General features: G+C 41.7%; 1 protein-coding gene across 5 annotated transcripts in view; it reads left to right on the forward strand.

Annotated features, from left to right (window-relative positions):
- The first annotated feature begins 14,866 nt into the window (after positions 1–14,866).
- LOC137098690 (corticotropin-releasing factor receptor 2) overlaps positions 14,867–18,193 on the forward strand; it is a 33,739-nt gene continuing 30,412 nt past the window's right edge. For 4 of the 5 annotated variants that reach the window (XR_010910632.1, XR_010910633.1, XM_067475197.1 and 1 more), the window contains exons 1-2: positions 14,867–15,095; positions 15,217–15,336. Coding sequence is in view for 3 of the 5 variants with exons in the window: in XM_067475197.1 (XP_067331298.1) it covers positions 14,975–15,095; positions 15,217–15,336 (241 nt within the window). In the remaining 2 variants the exon portion in view is untranslated. The remainder of the gene's footprint in view (positions 15,096–15,216; positions 15,337–18,193) is intronic. The other variant, XM_067475200.1, reaches the window with a different exon arrangement.

Below are 18,193 nucleotides of genomic sequence, written 5' to 3' on the forward strand. Positions count from 1 at the left end.
TACTTGACCTGAAGGCCTACAGCTCTTCTGCCCTTCCGCCCCTGGGCAGGTCTGACCACAACCTCTTAAAACTCCTACCTATGTACAAGCCTCTGGTTCAAAGGCAGCCTCCCACCACCAAAACAATGAAAATATGCCCTGAGGGGCCTACAAATGCCCTGCAGGAATGTTTTGAGGCCAGAGATTAGAAAACAGGACTGACAGGTTGCATTACAGATCTTCTGTGTTGACTGCTGCTTCCCAAACAACAAGCAATGGGTCACCAAAGAGGCTGCCTGTGGGTTGGAAAACATTGTGCTTGGTGCCAGTACCAAAAGTGGCCCTGCCACAGTTTCCCCCGTGACTACAGACAATCAGCCTTAATTGTGGGTGGAGGATGCTCTTGTCCACTTGCTACACTGCTTCTACACACACCTCGACAAGCCGGGGGGTCTGTAAAGATTATGTTCTTTGACTTCTCCAGTGTTTTTAATGCAATCCAGCCCCTCCTCCTGGGGGAGAAATTAAAGATTATGCTCACTGACACCTCCATGGTTGCCTGGATTTTGGACTACCTCACTGACCGACCCTAGTACATCCGTCTGCAGACGTCCGTCCGTCTGCCACCTTCATATTGCTGGGGCAGCAATATGAAGGTGGCAGACAGTACCAGATTGGACAAACTGATAAGGACGGCTACTTCTGATCTGGGGGAGAAGCTGGACCCTCTGCATGTTGTGGATGAGAGGAGAATGTTTTCCAAACTCTTCTCAATCCTGGACAATCCCTGTCATCCACTGTGTGGTGGCTCCACAAAGGAGTACTTTCAGCCAGAGACTGATCCCGGTCAGGTGCTCCACAAAACGCCACCGGAGAGCCTTTCTCCCTTCTGTAAAAAGAAGGGGGACTAAATGGTCAAAACTGGCAAATAGTAGTGTTTTAATTTCATTTACTATTTTTATTGAATGTATTTTTAATGCGGGTGGCTGTAGCTCAGTTGGTAAGGCAGTCATCCACGGACCACAGGGTCAGTGGTTCAATCCCTGGTCTCTGTCTATATGTCAAAGTGTCTCTGGGAAAGACACTGAACCCCTAAAAGCCCAATGCCATCTGTGCAGTAGAAATTGCGAGGGTTGCATCAGGAAGGGCATCCAGTGTAAAAACTGCCAAATCAACATTTGGACAATGATCCACTGTGGCAACACTAAACTCATGGGATAATTCAATTCAACTTTATTTATATACCGCCAATTCACAACAAAGTCATCTCAGGGCACTTTACAGAATAAAGTCAAGATTATAAAGATAAGCCAAAAGGATTTAAAAAAATGATTTATTTATTTATTTTTACTCCTCTACCTGCGTTATTTCTTATTTACTACTTGTTTTGAGATCAACCAGCTTATTTCAAATCCTTGAGTTGTACAAACACTACAGTTTGGGAAGAGATTACATGTCATTGCCGTGGCAAAAACTGTAAGGCAAGTTTAGGAGGCAAAAGACAGCTCACAGTCTTGGTTATGGTGAGTTTAATCAGCAAGAGGGAGGAACACACACAGAACAGAACTTTACACAAGAGTGGGCTAAATCAGATTGACAAGGTTTACAGGTTATGGGTGTCTTTTAAGCACTCAGCTCAGCAGCTGAATTCACACAAAGGACAAAGGAATGACTCAATGCAAATCAACCTTACAGACATACAGGTGAATACACAGTGGTCAGGAATCTAATTAGCAAGTATCTGAGACAACTCATATCCTATGTGTTCCCTGCTGGGACAGCTTCCTGATGAAGCTCTGGTCTAAAGACAGTGCAGACAGTAGATCACCATAAACAGGCATTTTGCATTTGTAGGAAAATCTCTCTCACACATCTCCCCTTTCATCATTCAATGACAACCAAGCATTGTCAGGCTTCATCAGAAGAGTTAAGTCACAAGGATTTTCAAAACATTTCATCATTATGTTCCCAAAATTATGTTCAATTCAATTCAATGGTATAAAGATGTGTAGAGGGAAAGGGCTCCCAACAAATCTCCCTTGACCAAGCACTAGGCGGAGAGAGTGGAGAGAAAAAACTTCTAACAGAAGAAACCTCCAATAGAACCAGGCTCCGGGTGGGTGGCCATCTTCCTTGACCGGTTGGGAAAGTGAAATGAGAAAAGAAAAGGGCAACAAGCAACAACCAGGTACTAGACACAGATGTCATTATTCTCATGATATGGAGGTTCCCAGTTATCTCTAAGTAGAGGAATGCTTTGGATAGTCATCTGGTGTGATATGGACTGGTCAATTGCACACATTATTAGTCTATGTGCACAGGGAATAAGGCAACACCCACACAGTGTCAGTGCAGTAATGCCTATTAGAACATATGTGAAGAGGGACAGGATAAGGCCTTCCATTTCCCAAACAAAATGTCAAATCAGCCCCGGGGACTGGTGTCCACATAGCCAGAATATTTTTTCATTTTATATCGCAGTGACCTCAGTCCCTCCAGCACCTTTGACCAATGTAAGGCTGTGTTGTTTGGGATGAAGGGGCAACATGAGTTTCCAAACATGGTGCAGACTATTCCCTTGTCAGCAAGCAACATGTCAGTTGCAATTCTGTTCTCCCATTTCATCTGTCGTGTATGTAGCCAACGAGCCTCTGTTGGTTACACATAGTCGATATATTGCATCTCCAGGCTGTCAATGATCCATGGCAGAGACCATGTGGAAGAATATAGGCCAAGCAAGTGCAGGTCCGGCCACACCTCCCGTTGGTGAGTCGCTGACCGACCCCTCAACCGTGCCACAGTTCACCGATCATCCACAGGACCGGCTCAAACGTGGCAAAGAGAACAAACATGCACATTCCTATCTTCGTGTTTCACTCCTTCATTCTGAGTGGGTGCTCTTGCTGTGCAGGATTCTCAATTGTTAGGCACCAGATGTCACCTCTGTCACCTTCCTGTATTCACCTTTCTTGACGTATGTTGGAGCTTGAAGTGAAGAACAAGACCAATCAGCACCTCTTCCCCCTCACCGCGGGAAAAAATTGAAAGGTCAAAAATGACCGTCTGTGCCTTGTAGGTTGTCTTCCACAGCAGTTGCACCCACATCGAGTTGGGACACATCTGGATGTAGTTCCCCTTCTGGTTCCAGTGGGGGGATCCTCCTGTAGTGGCTGGCGTGGACCCACACATCTCTCCACCTTCACTGCTGTATTACAAATCAGTAGTACTTGATGTGATCCTGTGAAATGTCTCCGACTCCAGTGTTTCCTCAGGTAGTCCCTGATGAGCACCCAGTCACCTGGTTTGAGATCGTGCAGGCTAGTGGCTGCACGGGTAGACAGGGCGGCTTTCACCTAGGGAAAAACAGCTGAGAGAGCTTTGCACAATAGCCAAAAAAATCACATCCTCATGGCAAACTCGTCAGAGTTTGTTTGCTCTGAATGAGTACCCCACCGGGAGGTCTTTCCAAGTATTATATGGAACAGACTTAACTTGCATATAGAATAGCACTGATGCAAAATCTTAAATCCACTTCCTTAAATCCAAACGCTTTGTTTATTTGATCATTCTATCCCACCTGTACTCTGGGGTTGATAAGGCAGCAACACTTAATAAACAAGCCCAAATTAGGTTGACAAATCGCTCAACACCCCCATGGCAAACCCAGGACCACTGCCACTAACAACTTTCTTCTGCAATACTTCACTTAATGGTCGTGTGTGTTGTTAGGGCCTTTTGTCACAGTAGATGCTACCTGTTTGAAGGAAACAACCTCAACCCACTTGCAAAACATGCAAACTATAGTCAAGCAATATCTCTATTTCTGACAAGTCAATCATCCAATTTTGAAAAGCCCATCATGTGGGGGGGTGGCCTTGCAATACCATTAAAAGGGACCAGAAGCATTCCTTGCTGCACAGAATATCTCCTGCAGTACTCAGCTCCATGTGCTGGAAAGAACCCTGGTGCAAAAACCTTACCATACCAGTAGGTGTTAAAATATGAACACATCCCCCGCTTTGCAAATGTGATCTTTACCATGAGCTAGCTTTGCACACAAAATGAAAATACGAATTAGGCAAACAAAGTTTCTAGACCAAGGCAATGTCAAAGTTTTCTAGATATGCTTAGTGACTGCATGATTTATAGATTAAATTCCTGTCAAAAGAAAGCTGAGTAAGGTGAAACAATAGTCCCACCATGGCTGCTGAATTCCCTGCAGAAATCAGATTGTTTTGTTAATGTTAGTGTGTCACATTCCATAACTGATACTTTGTAGGCAACAGGATGGCACCTAAAGAGCTGCAACAAGAACAATGTGCAATTAGTGTTCTGCCTGATGTTGTGAAACTCCTTGTCTCCAGAAACAACCATAGTCATGAATAACAACAAATGTATCCATTCTAAACATTCATTCATAAACATTTATGTCAGTGCCCAGTTCATAGGTCTCAGTAAGAACCATCGGCTCACCAGCTTGTGCAGACAGGCTAGAAGGAAGCCACATCATTAACCCCCTGCAGAAACTTCAAACCCAATTTTAACATCTCAAGTAATCAAACCCATCCACACATAACTCTAAGTCAGCATTCAGTACCAGTGTTTTCAACATCAGGTCTGGGAGTACAGATGGTTTCCAGTACCTCTCTTCAAGAGTCCACATGGTTTCATCATGTGCAAACAACAACAACAAAAAACATTAACCATGCACCACAGCAAACAGGAAAACTCCGCACAAAGAATAATTCGTCTGCAAAATGGTTTCATGCCAAGGAAAAACGTCATCATTGTTTCTTTAGTCACCTGCTTTGGAATATGTTTAGTTGCGGCAATTCATTTTTGCGACAGTTTTCCTTTGGGATGATCACGTCACTTCAGTCGGCAAACTGCAGTTTAGAAAAAAATTACTTTATGGCCATTGTTTACAAGACAATTTAACAGGTGCACCTTATAATTTTTTTTGTATCCTTCTTTAAATTGATAAATACAGATTAGGTGCTACCAGAGAAGGAATGATGTGTAGTTTTTTTTTACTTAAGCTGCTCTGGGGTGTATGGCTGCACTCACCTCCTGCGCATTTGAACGAAGCGCCACAAAATTTGTTGGTCTTTTACTTTAACCCGCAATATGGTAACGCGCACTAGAGAATTCTCACATGAAATTGTAACATCTGCTGTTAACAGGGAATTATACACAGGTTTTTTGCCATTGCAGGCTTCCTGTATTGGTTTTGACATGGCCTATACATGGCCCTGCATCTTTCATAAGACCTATGTCATATTTATGGGCTGCCCAAAGATTTTAGAATTTGCTCGAGCTCGGGTAGTGAAGTAGTTTCTATGATGGTAAAGGCTGCAGCATGTGCGGTGTCATGGCTGTCAATGAGCTCAATTCTATAAGCTTGTGCAACTGATTACGTACGATGTACGTCACCCTTACTGCTGTATTTCATCCCAGGATCTGATCCTGTTGGTTGGACTTCCTCGACGAACAGCATGCTCTGCAACCATGGGCCCAGATTTTCTAACTGCATTCTAAGGTTTTTCCAATGAGACATGTGGAGTGTCTCGCATAAATTGCTTTTCCTGTGTAGAGAAGAGTGAGAAAGAGGCAGCCGCAACAGGCTTTGTCCAATTTCCTATTATCTATTTACCAGTGTCTTTCATATTGTCCTTCTGGCCCCACATGTACGTGTGCTTTGCAGTGTTTGATGACGGCTAAAGTTTCTGAGTGTGTGCTGTGTGCACGTGGAAAATCTGTAAGCTGTTCTTTAATCATACAAGTATCATCAACAAGTACCCACTCATATGTACACTGTGAATGTATATAAACTATCTGCATTTTAGAGGAACAGAGTGATTTTTCTAAGAAAAATACTATCACCTATTCTGAAATATGATCTACCACTGACTGAATGAGTCACAATAGAGCTTGTAGCTCCTGAATCAACTTAAAGATCACATCCAGATTTTTCAACTAAATAGCAAAGCTCTGGGAACAGCTTATACTTATCAGAAGGACAATGCATTGTAAAATTATGCAGGTCCTACCTGGATTCTGTTCCTGTGTGAGTGTGTGGATGGGGGTCGCCTGATCTGACATCTGTTCCTGTATTGGTGTGACCTGATCTCCCATCCAGTCAGTCTTTTGCATATCTACAGAACAGTGCCCTGTCCAGTGTCCTTTCTCACCACACTGAAATCAGGCTTCTTGCAAACAGTGATGTCTTCTTCCTTTGCCACATTCTCTTTCTTGTTCTCTGCCCCAAGTTCTTTGCTTGGTCATGACTCAGGACACGGTGTGTCGTGTAGTTAAGCTTCTGTTGATGGAGGAGTGGTGGCTTAGGTCTCCTCTCCATTCACTGTTGGCTCTGGCATGGACGGGGAGGGAGTGGAGGAGCAGAGTCCAGACCTGGAATCACCTTATGTAAATCAGACAAGACACAGTGTTACAACATTTTGGACAAAGACTTTTGTTTGCTCTGTGCTCTCCTTTTCTGTTTAAACTACAATTGACACTATTCAGTCAATTGATTTAAACTGTAAATTTCTCCACACGATGTCAGTAGTTAGGTTTCTTCGTTTCTTTAATTAGATCTAATTTGTTCCTGTTTCTCTTGTTTTTTCATGTTGTGTCTGTATGTGTCCCCGCAGTTCTCCTCCCAGCCAGCTGAGGCTGGGAGAAGTCCCACCCCAGTCTGTCTCCAGTCCCTCTTGGCTTTCCGTTCCTCAGCTGGCACTGGTCAACAAACCTGTTTCACATTATCCATTTATTCTTGTTTTATAAGGACTTCTATCCCTACTGTTTGTCGCTAGTGTGTCTCCCGATGTATCCTGTTATCCCTATTCTCGTTCATTTTCCCGACCACCAGCTTTAGTACCGTCCTAGTGCATTAGTGAGTTAGTCTTAAGGTTTGTTTTGTCAGTTAGTTAGTCATTTGAGTAAGTTAGTCTCGGCTTTGGGTTAGTTAGTTAGTTATATTTCTAAATTGTTAGTTATTCCTCCTGCTTTCGGCAGCGAGTGTTTTCTGTTTGTTTTATTTCCTTTGCCTGCCTGCTGTAAGTTCAATTTATATTCTTTTTTGTTAATAAATCTTTCCCTGCACTTCCTGTCTCGGACGTGCAAAAAACATTTGGAGCTGGCGCATAGCCTGTCCATTTCCATTGTTTCCCCCGAGTGTAGGATGGTTACGGATCCACCTTCCTCTAACTCCACACTATCTGTTCCCCAGCCATTCGAGAGAGCAAAATCTCCTGAGGAACCCATGCAGGTAGGGATGTCGAGGCTGCCTGCCAGTGAACAACAACGATGCCTAATCAACAGGTTGGGTCTTTATTGTGGGGAGCCCGGACACAGAGCTCGTCAGTGCCTGTTAAACGGTCAGGCTCGTCAGCTTGCAGGGAGGTGCTGATGAGCCATTCCACTAACCTAAACTCCCCACACCTACTGTATCAGTCCTGGTTACCTGGCATCTAATCAGTGTACTGCATTTATTGACTCTGGCTTTGATGCCAACTTCATCGATGAAACTCTAATTTGTCTATCGAGGCTGGAGGTAGAGGAACTCTCTGCCAGACTTCAGGTAAAAGCTCTGGATAATCGTGTCACTCACCGCATTCAATTTATTACAATGAAAATAACATTGTCTGGTAACCATCACAAACTATTTGTGTACAATTGCCCAAATACACCGCTGTTGCTAGGGTACCCTTGGTTATCTATTCACAACCCACAAATTAGTTAGCCCTCCTGTAAAGTTATGTGCATCTGCGCAATGAATCAAACCTATGGGAATTTTCTTCTACGCGCTGCTGTGTTTGGCTCGACTGAGCCTCCTAGGACTGCTGAATCCATGTTTTGGCTAGTGTGTACTGTAAGTCCCTTCTGTGTGGCTAATTGCTTATGTGCAGCTGAGTCACGTACCAGTAATGTTAAACGTTAATCCAATGAACCTATTGACCTGTCTAGGATCCCCAGTGACTATCACGATTTAGCTGAAGTTTTAGCAAGAACCATGCTACATCATTACCTCCACATAGACCTTACGATTGCGCCATTAATTTGTTGCCTGATACTATGCCTCCCCGGGGTCTTTTTTTTTTCACTCTCTCAGCCTGAGAAAGAAGCTATGCAAGAGTATATTGACAGTTCACTCAAGGCAGGCATTATTCGTCCTTCTTCTTCGACCAGCTGTGGCAGGGTTTTTTTTTTTTAGTTGGGAAGAAAGACTACCGGGGAGTAAACGGTATTACTGTAAAGAATAAGTATTCATGCCGTCCGGCCTCACTAATGCACCTGCAGTCTTTCAGGCCCTAGTCAATGATGTCCTCCGGGACATGATCAATAAATTTGTTTTTGTGTACTTGGACAATATCCTCATCTACTCCCGTAACCTGAAGGAACAGAGACAACACACACTGAACACCTTTCTGGGACTGGTCATTGCCCCGGGAAAGGTCTCTATGGACGATTGTTAGGTAAGGGCAGTTGAAGAGTGGCCAGTTCCCACAGACCGGAAACAGCTACAAAGGTTTTTAGGCAAACTTTTACCGAAGATTCATCAGGGGTAACAGTATAGTAGCGGTTCCTTTGCATTACCTTACCTCCACCAAGACCTTCTTTGTGTGGGGAGGAGAGGCAGAGAGAGCATTCAACCGCCTCAAGACATTGTTCACCAGCGCTCCTATCCTCACACTCCCGACACCAAGAGGCAGTTCATGGTAGAGGTCGATGCCTCTGGAACTGGGGTGGGAGCGGTGTTGTCCCGACGCTTGGGAGAATACAGCAAAGTGCATTCCTGCGCTTTCTTCTCCTCGCGCTTGACAGAGGCAGAGAGGAACTGCGACATATGAAACCGAGAACTCCTCACTCTCAAATTGGCGTTTGACGAATGGAGGTACTTGCCAAGGCAGACGCTTAAATGCTCAGCAGGCTTGTTGGTCTCTATTCTTCTCCAGGTTCAACTTTATCCTGTCGTAATGCCTGGGATCTCAGCACACCAAACCGGATGCCCTGTCATGCTAATTCGAGGACGAGCCAGACTGCGACGCTCATGACCATCCTACCACCCGTCGTGTTGAGGGTGATCCAGTGGTACCTGGAGAAGAGGGTAAGAGACTTTAAACATGTTAATCCAGTTCCTGTTGGTTGCCCTGCGGGTGTTTGTTTGTTCCTGTGAGTCTTGCAAGTAGCCTGTCACCCGGGGGCCACCCGAACTACTGGTGGTCCAGCTTGCTACCTACGTCCTCTCCCGGTCCCGGGCCGTCCGTGGTCGCACATCTCGATGTACTTCAATACAGGGCTGCACTCTTCTAATAGTAAAACTGTTATCTGCACTCTTTTAGACAGATTCATCAAGTTGCTACATGCTGTTCCCCTTTCTAAGTTGGCGTCCAAGGAGACCGCAGATCTGTTGGTACGTCATGTCTTTTGTCTGCATGGGCTGCGAGAGGACGTACTGTCCGCAATTCAGTACAGCATTCTGGGCGGAGTTTTGAAAGGCACCGGGCGCCTCTGTGAGTTTGTCGTATGGGTCTCACCCCCCAGACCCACGGAGAAACTAAAAGGCTCGATCAAGAGATTGAAACCATGTTACGCTGCATAACTCTTACACCTGGGCTCAAGAACTCGCCTGGGCGGAATATACACATGACCCTCTACCTTCATCTTCATTAGGATGCTCGCCATTTGAAGCAGCCAGGAGACCCAGGCAGCAGTCCCCTCAGTGGACTTGAATTTGATCTTTATAGAAATCTTCTTAAGTTATTTCTGAGATATCACATTCACAAAATTTGAAAGAAAAAATTTAATGCCTGTGGCCACAGTGGACTTCCATTTAAAATGTTGTCAAAATTGTCATCTTTCCCTGCAGGAAAGTAGGGCCCTAAGGTTCAAAAGAAAATAGAAGAAACAAGAACTGCTGGTGATTCTTTTCTCATTCACTCTAATCACACACACTTGAGATTCCCAGGAGTCATAGTAATAATACAAACCACTAAAAGTCATTTCAGATCTTGACTCATGACTTAAGCTTTACATTGCAAAAAAACCAAAAAAAAAAACCACTTCGATTTTCCTCACAGTGGCAAAGAAACAGAACCCTTGCAAGTACACACACTCGGTCTCCATACACATTTTACACACACAGGGCCTTCATCCATACAAATCAACACAAATAAGCAGCACAAACACATCAGCTTGAACTTTGGAATGTATGTGTTCTGTCTAAAGCTGCAGGAGAATGTTGACGCTCCACTGAAAGAGTCGGACTTGTGTCATTACAGAGCTACGTACCTCTCATTACCTACAGACACATCTACTTCCCTCCTTAGCACATATGTTTTTTCCTGTTCCTCAGGGCAGCACAATTTTATTTTTTTGTGACTCTGACACAGTTTTAGTCTCTAATGTCCTTTATTTGAAATACACTCAAACTGTCACATATAACAATACTTTAACACAACATACATTTATACACACAGACAAATAGTACTACCACAAATCACTGAACACATGCAACATACTGCCACCTCGGACTGTACTAATAAAAACATCCAAAATACAAATATGGTAAAGCCACTTTTAAACGGTCTGCACTTCTATAGTGCTTTTCTACCTATTGGCACTCAAAGCGCTTTACACTGCTTCTTATTCGCCCATTCACACTCACAATCACACACACACTCACACACCGATGGGGGAGCTGCTATGCAGCTGGCCAACACTCACCAGGAGCAACTAAGTTCAGGTTTTGCTTTTCTGTCCTCACAACAGGCAACCATTATGTTAATATGTACTGCAAGAAATGTAATTGCTTATGAATTAAATATCACTGTAATTTATCACTGTAAAATATTTGCAGCATTCAGTTCTGCTAATGTGCATACTAACACAGATAGTCAGCATTTAAAGTTGTTATTTACAGCTAGGACGAATGGAAAAATACTGTAAAAAAGTGTGAGGTGTAATTGATGTTGATACAAAGCCAACATCAATAGCTCAATGCTTTATGTTTATCTACAGTAAAACAGCAGGATTCTCAGCGTCTCAGTGTGAGCTCAGTCCACTAAAAAGATCTGTTTTGGCAAAAAATGTGGAGAAGAAATGCCATTTCAATTCACCTTTCATAATGCATGGACAGCTCCTTGCTTATGATAACACAGTGCATCCGCATGGCTTCATGTAGAAGCAGAGTAAGCAGCACAATGTCGGCAGATATTTAACAGTGCTGCAATTAATACATATTAATGGATATTTGATAGATATTTATTCGACAGCTGTCATTTAACTAATTGTAGCAAGTAGCTCATATTAACCCCACAGCCATGCAAAGTGTCTCAGGCTGACTCATAAGTTAATTTTAGCCTTCTGTACCCTGTCTGTAAACACAATAATGTATAGCTGGTCTTGGCTTTTTTGTTATCACTGTGACCTTTTATTGTATTTTATTAATCAATTGTTCTGACCTCAAAAGGTCCTGAAAGTGCTCCAAGGTGCACTGCTCTCCGTGACATGCCCTTTCTCTCAACTATAGTACATGATCCTTTGACATGACAGCCTGCACATAGTCTCACTCTTTGGAGTTTGGCTCTGCCTTTGTCAGCCAAAAGAGGGGAAAAAAGTACCTTTTTTATTTAGCATAATAGCTAACTTGAAGAAATTACATTCTCTGAAATTAGGTCAACTAGACTCAAAGGATTAAGGATTTTCTTCAAAGGGTTTTTCATCCTGCCAGTGGCACTAAAGCTGTCAGAAAACAACAGGAATTTCAAGTGATGCATTCGGTTTGTAATATTAACAGCCTGAAATTGCACACATGAGCAACAGTAATAATCATAAATATAATAGCTATCCATTGTACGTCTGATTAGTTTTCCACAGCTAAGGTCTATACTCTCTTAACAATTTAAAACCCCGAGTCATGAAGCACTCTAAGAATCAGCAAAGAGATTCCATATAACATCAACACATTTTTGCTTTATTTTATTTTATATATCAGCACATAATCTATGGTTACATTGAGTTATGTGGGATCCGGCTTACAAATTACTTTGGGTCTCCTAGATCTGAGGCGGATAGATACAAGTAATGGGTTGATGCAGCCCTGATGAAATGTCCCAAATGTGAATTCATAGTAAATTCGCAGATGATCAAACAAAGAGTGGATATTACTGAATGAATTTTAAAAATTCTTTAAAGGCAGAGAATTTTATTCTGTATACACAAAATACAAATATTTGCCAAGCTGACAACCTTGGCATTATTTACCAAATGTGCTTCTCAAGCAGATTCTCATTACTGTGTTTTACAATTCACTTCTCTCTAGCAATAATTTGCCCAGAGGACTGCGAATTTTGGGCCAAACCCAGATTACTACTTTTCTTTTTTACAAAAGACTGTGTTTGTGCCCAACTTAAGTCATCAACAAAGTATCTAAAAAAATGTACAGTAAACTTGTATTTGTAGTTGGAACATGGGATGATCAGTGATTCATTTAGATTTTTAGAAATTTTTGATATCCAAACAATCTAATCTAATTTATCTCTTTTAAGGAATTGTACTGCAGTAGGATGGGTGGAAAAAGGACAAGCTACGACTTTTTTTCAAGCAAGGGTCATGTTTTCTTCCTCCTATGTTCATATTTCATATCAGCATTTCCTTGTGAGATTCATTTAAAAAAGAAATTTGATAAAAAGTTCAGACTCCTCATAACTGTTTTAATTTCTTTTAAACATCAACATGTTTACTGTTACAAACTAAATCCACATCTTTCATGTGACATAAAACAGACTATTTCATCTATTTGAAATTACAAAGAGTTATACAACCCTAGATAAACATTTTATTTATAAAGACCATTACTTTAAAAACTTTTACCGCAATCGTCTGATTAGAAAATGAACATATTGTAACAGGAGATGCACTTTCAAATCCCTGAAAGCTTTATGGTTCAGAGTGTGCTGTAGAAGAATGCATTACCTTTTTGGTGTACTGTTGATAGTGAGGGTAATTATGACATTGTTCACCACACGGTCAAAGCAGTAATCAGCAGCTGGACTTGGTGTGTTACACATGTACAGTATGAGTCATATTGTGAGATGAGTGCTTCATGTGGATACTCAGAGGGAGCTCAAAGAGAAAATGAAAAGGTCATGTCTCACATTTAACAGGTAAACAGCCAAAATATCAAACTTGGTTATGAGTCTGGTCTAGAGACTTTACATTGGACAAGTTTGAAGATTTGGAGCCATTTTTGTATATATTCCATGTAGTATCGTTGTCCTGTGGTTTTACCGGGAGATATCTGTTTTTTCAACTGATTTAAGATTTTGGTTTTACCAAGAGTCCTCTGTGTTTATATTGCATAAACAGTGAGAGAAAAGCTCCCACAAGCTCCCAAATCCCACCAAATGCACTGATTGATTCAAACCGCAAATGTCTGTCTGTATCAAGTGTTTATCTATTTGATCCACTGGTTAATGTGTTGTGAATGTTTTTTTCTTTTCATGTGACTCACACTGAACTCTTAAGCCAAACTGTACTTTGTGGTAAAGCTGCGCTAAAATAAACAAAGCAGTTGGTTGTTGGAGAGGTGAGTCACTCAACCTCACTGTAATTAGCTTTTTTTTTAAAAAAAATATTAAGTGCTTATAACATTACACTACACAATAATTTCCCTTAGTGTCATAATTATTTTCACATTTTAAAATCACAAATATGATCTTTTGAGAACCCTTCCTCTTAAACAGTACTCACTAAAGTGTAAATTCTGGCTCTGTTTGTATCTCAGCATTGGTGACATGTATGAAACCGAAATTGTACAGACATCACATCAATCATCTGAGGGGACGTGAAAAAATGACAACACTGTTAGTTTGTTAGTTAGTTTGTTTGTTCCAGTGTTTAAATTGACTTTAACAAAGGTCGTTTTGGGGAAAACGGCTACACTGTCTCAGAAGCAGAAATGGAAACTTCTTAATGATCAAAGTGTGAAGACACACGTGAGCAAAGTTGCTAAGTAAAGATCAATAGAGTATAGTAAAGTACTGTGGTAAAAAGTTGACAACAATTGACCTCAGTAGAGTATTTCCATTTAAATTAGTTTTACTACACTACTATTCATATAGAAATATTGTCCTTTTACCTCACTACTGCAGTTTTTTGACAGAATTAGTTATTAGTCCCTTTTTGCAGCTGAAGATTCTAAATATGTGGGAGGAAACCAGAGAAAAACACACAAACTCCAGCCTCTAGCTGTGAGGCAGCAGTGCTAAACACTCCACCACCGAGCTTCTAAATATAATCAACAAATAAATGATGACATTAATGTAGATTGACCAAAAGGTGATAAATAATGACGTTAAAATCATCTAACTTATAAGTATCTGTCTACTGCACTTCAACCTGAGAAATTTTTTTTAGTAATACTTGTGTCATAGTAGTTGAGTATTTTCAACAAGTACTTGCACTTCATGAGTATTGCGTTTGCGTCTTCTATCAGCAGTAACTGTTGGCAACCATCATCAAAGTTCACTAATTGATTTTTGTTACCTCACCTTATCCAGACCTCGATAACAGATTAACAATGTAATGGCAAAGTTGATTTATGTGGTTGCTGTGCGAGATCTTATTTCAACGAACGCATCACTGCACCGATTGTCTGAGGTGACATCTTTCACCTTTTTGGCTGTTATTGAGGTGATTATTGTCCTCATACATTTAGATGGGGGGTCAGGTTTGAAATGTCAGGGACAAACCCCTCGATCGGCTCACTTGGTGTGTCGCCTGCCTTTTTCACCGGGTTGCCGAAGCACGTGGATGGACGAGCGGGCGCGCAGCTCCCATTGGCCACGCAGCGCTCCCAGCAGGAGAGCTGGGCTGTCTACAAGTCATTACGGTTTGTGCGATTTCACAAGCTCATGAGCAGCTCTGGGCTCAGTGTGTCCCTCTCTGCTCGGACTTGGAAATAACCTCGCATTATTCAAAGCGGCGCAGCATGGATGCTGCCATTTACAACATCATTTTTGGAGAGATCGGGAACCTGAACTGTAGTTTAATAGATGCTTTCCATGACACTTTTTGGGAAAACGCTTCATTGTCATTGCTGAGCACTGATGGTAAGATGGAATTGCTCGTTTTTCTCTTGTTCAATATTGAGAGCTGTGTTTTTATTGCGTCTTGGAAAAGGAAAACTACAGGCGACCGCCTTTCTTTTAGTCTACGTTATTTATTTCCAAGGTTTATATTGTAATGCCACAACGGATGAAATTGGGACCTGCTGGCCACGGAGCATCACGGGAAGGATCGTGGAGAGACCTTGCCCTGAGTACATCAATGGCGTAAAGTACAACACCACCAGTAAGATATTTAGCTGTGCTGAGAAATGCTTCTTAATGTGCATTTAATAGAAAATGTGTCGAAAGGGTTTATTTTTCCAAACTTTTAAATTATGAAGCCGTTAATAATTCATGCATGTATTTACTGCATATACACTACACTTATATATGCACATGTACACAGTATAAACAGTACACAGATATGTACGTACATAGACGTTTAGTGCAGATTTAATTTAGTGCACAGTAAACAAGTCGAAGTTGTTGACATCTTCTTGAATTTTAATTTGTAATTTGTTTTCTTTTCGTGTTCTGCCGATCCCCCGTCTGTTGTGTAGCAGTGATGACAGTACATAACAGTGATCATGACACCTTCTGTCACTGGTACAGCTGCATCACAATGTGCTGTTAAAGGGCAGTTCCACTTAAAAGCAATTAAGGCACAGCTGCTTGGATTGGGATGGTGATTCTTGGATTGATATGTAAATTAACTGAACTGTGCCAAACTGGATAATGGGACAGCACATCGTGAGCACAAATTTGAATTACAGTGTAAAAATGCTGCTGTAATATTTACCATTTGGTCAGTTTTGTACATGTATTTAACATACAGAAAAACAATCACAGATGCAAATCAGCCTTAGAAAACTACAATGTACTGAATGCTGTAACATAATGTGAACCAGGCAGCACTATTTTCTTGACACCTAATAAATAAGCTTGTCTGAGTTGACAAGTCTAAACATAAAGCTGCAGATTTAGTCACCTGTGCTTTCAGTAGTTGGCAACAAAAATAACACCTTTTGTTACCTGTGATTGGAGTCAACAATAAAGTGAAACGATGGTTTTAATGTTCTGGCTGGGAAATGCCAAAAGCACACTGTATCACCAACAGTTTTATTAAGAGCTGAGAACAGCAGATCGCAGGTCTCTTTCACACCAACACTGTGACATTACGTAATTCTAGTATTCATCATAAAACTGGCAAAGTTGTTGACTCACAGTAAAGTAAATTACTGTACAACACGTCAGAAAATAACTGCTGTCATGCGCTAAGTGTCCAGGATGGCTATGTAAGAGTGTCCAAGGTGGGACAAAGTTGTTATCTTTGTAATCGGCTCAGGTAGTGTGTCTTTGCACACACACATGCACACACACACCCCCTGCTCTCTGCCTCTTACTGCATTGCTTCACCCTTTGCTCTGCTGGTGCTCATTCTTAGGGGAACATGCACAATGGCTGGATCCACTTCATGTGACATGTACACGTGCTATGATCTTCTCTGTTGTGTTCTCTGACACTCGTGTGGCTCAGTATATTAGTTTTGACAGCCTGGGGATTAAGTATCATGAGAGATTGCAATGAATGAGTTTTTGTTTTAAATTGATCATCCAATCAAAAAACAGGCCTATCTGACCGATCTGTAGTTCTCTGGGTGTCTTCTGCTGTTTTACCAGGTTTGATAAGTCAAAGTGGAAGGAATCAGGACAAGAATCACGAGAAAATAGACTAATTAAGTCACACAATGGCAGAACAGATGGCAGTTCTGAGGTGGAATATAACAGGTGACAGATTGTTTTTTCCCTTATTGTAGAGTCCATGAGTGAGATAATTACAGAAATCCGTCTTTATGACAGCAAATTGTTTTATTCTTGCACCATCAACATTTATTATTAAAACTGTCAGTTTACCTATAATGAAGATTGGACTGCAGTGACTTATCACCTGATCATGTTTGTAATTCAACTGCAAAAAACTTAGGTGTTCAGATGATCCTTGCAGCTGTGTGTAAACAAATCTTTTAATTTGGTTGGCTTATTAGCATTCTCAGTGTTGTCTCTGGGCAAGACACTGAACCCCTGACAGCTCATTCCCCTCCCCAGCTGTGCAGTGCCGGTCCAAGCCCGGTAGAAATTGGGGATTGTTGCGTCAGGAAGGACATCTAGCTTAAAAACTGGACCAAATCAACATGCGGACAATTATCCGCTGTGGCGACACTGAACTCACGGGATAAGCCGAAAGGACAAAAAAAAAAATAATAGTAAAATAAATTTGCATTCTCAGTGTCATTGAATTTTCTATGGAGTAGTATGAAAGAGATTTCAAGCAGGGAAAAAGTATCAAAGCCATGAGATATGAGGGAAATGTTGTTCTGTTCATTCACTTTGCAGTCATGGGGCAGCAGTAGCTCAGTTGATAGATTGGTAAATTGTCTGCACTTATATAGCACTTTTCTACCTATTGGCAATCAAAGCACTTTACACTGATTCTTATTCACCCATTCTCACTCACAATCACACACACACACACACACAGACTCATACACACCAACACTCACCAGGAGCAACTAAGTATGGGTTCAGTGGGATTGAACCAACAACTGTGAGATTGGTGGACAACCGCTTTACCTTCCAGCGCCACAGTCGCCCCAATACCGGCTGACCAGAAGGTCGGAGAATTGAGCACCGTTCTTCCGGACCACATGCCTTAGTGGCCAGGACACTGAACAGCCCATCCTCATTCTTAGCCGCACAGTTCTGGTCCCAAGCCCAGTAGAAATTGGTGAAGGGTTGTGTCAGGAAGGGCATCCGGCATAACATGCAGTCAAATGAACCACTGTGACGACACTGAGCTCGCGGGATAAACCGAAAGAACAAAATAAATCAAAAATCAAAATTATTCTAGGTGTCATGATTTATGGACAGACATGAGAATAGTAATTTGTTTTTCATTACTCTATAATTTCAATTAAACATATTTTTGGATTACTTTGATAAGTTATGGATTAATTGAAAAATGAATCAGATTTGATTGATATTCCTGAAGGCAGGCTTATCTAGATTTAATTGTCAGGACATCCTGCATTGTATCAGGATATA

This window comes from Channa argus, chromosome 14 (genome assembly GCF_033026475.1).
Source record: "Channa argus isolate prfri chromosome 14, Channa argus male v1.0, whole genome shotgun sequence".
Lineage (NCBI taxonomy): Eukaryota > Metazoa > Chordata > Actinopteri > Anabantiformes > Channidae > Channa > Channa argus.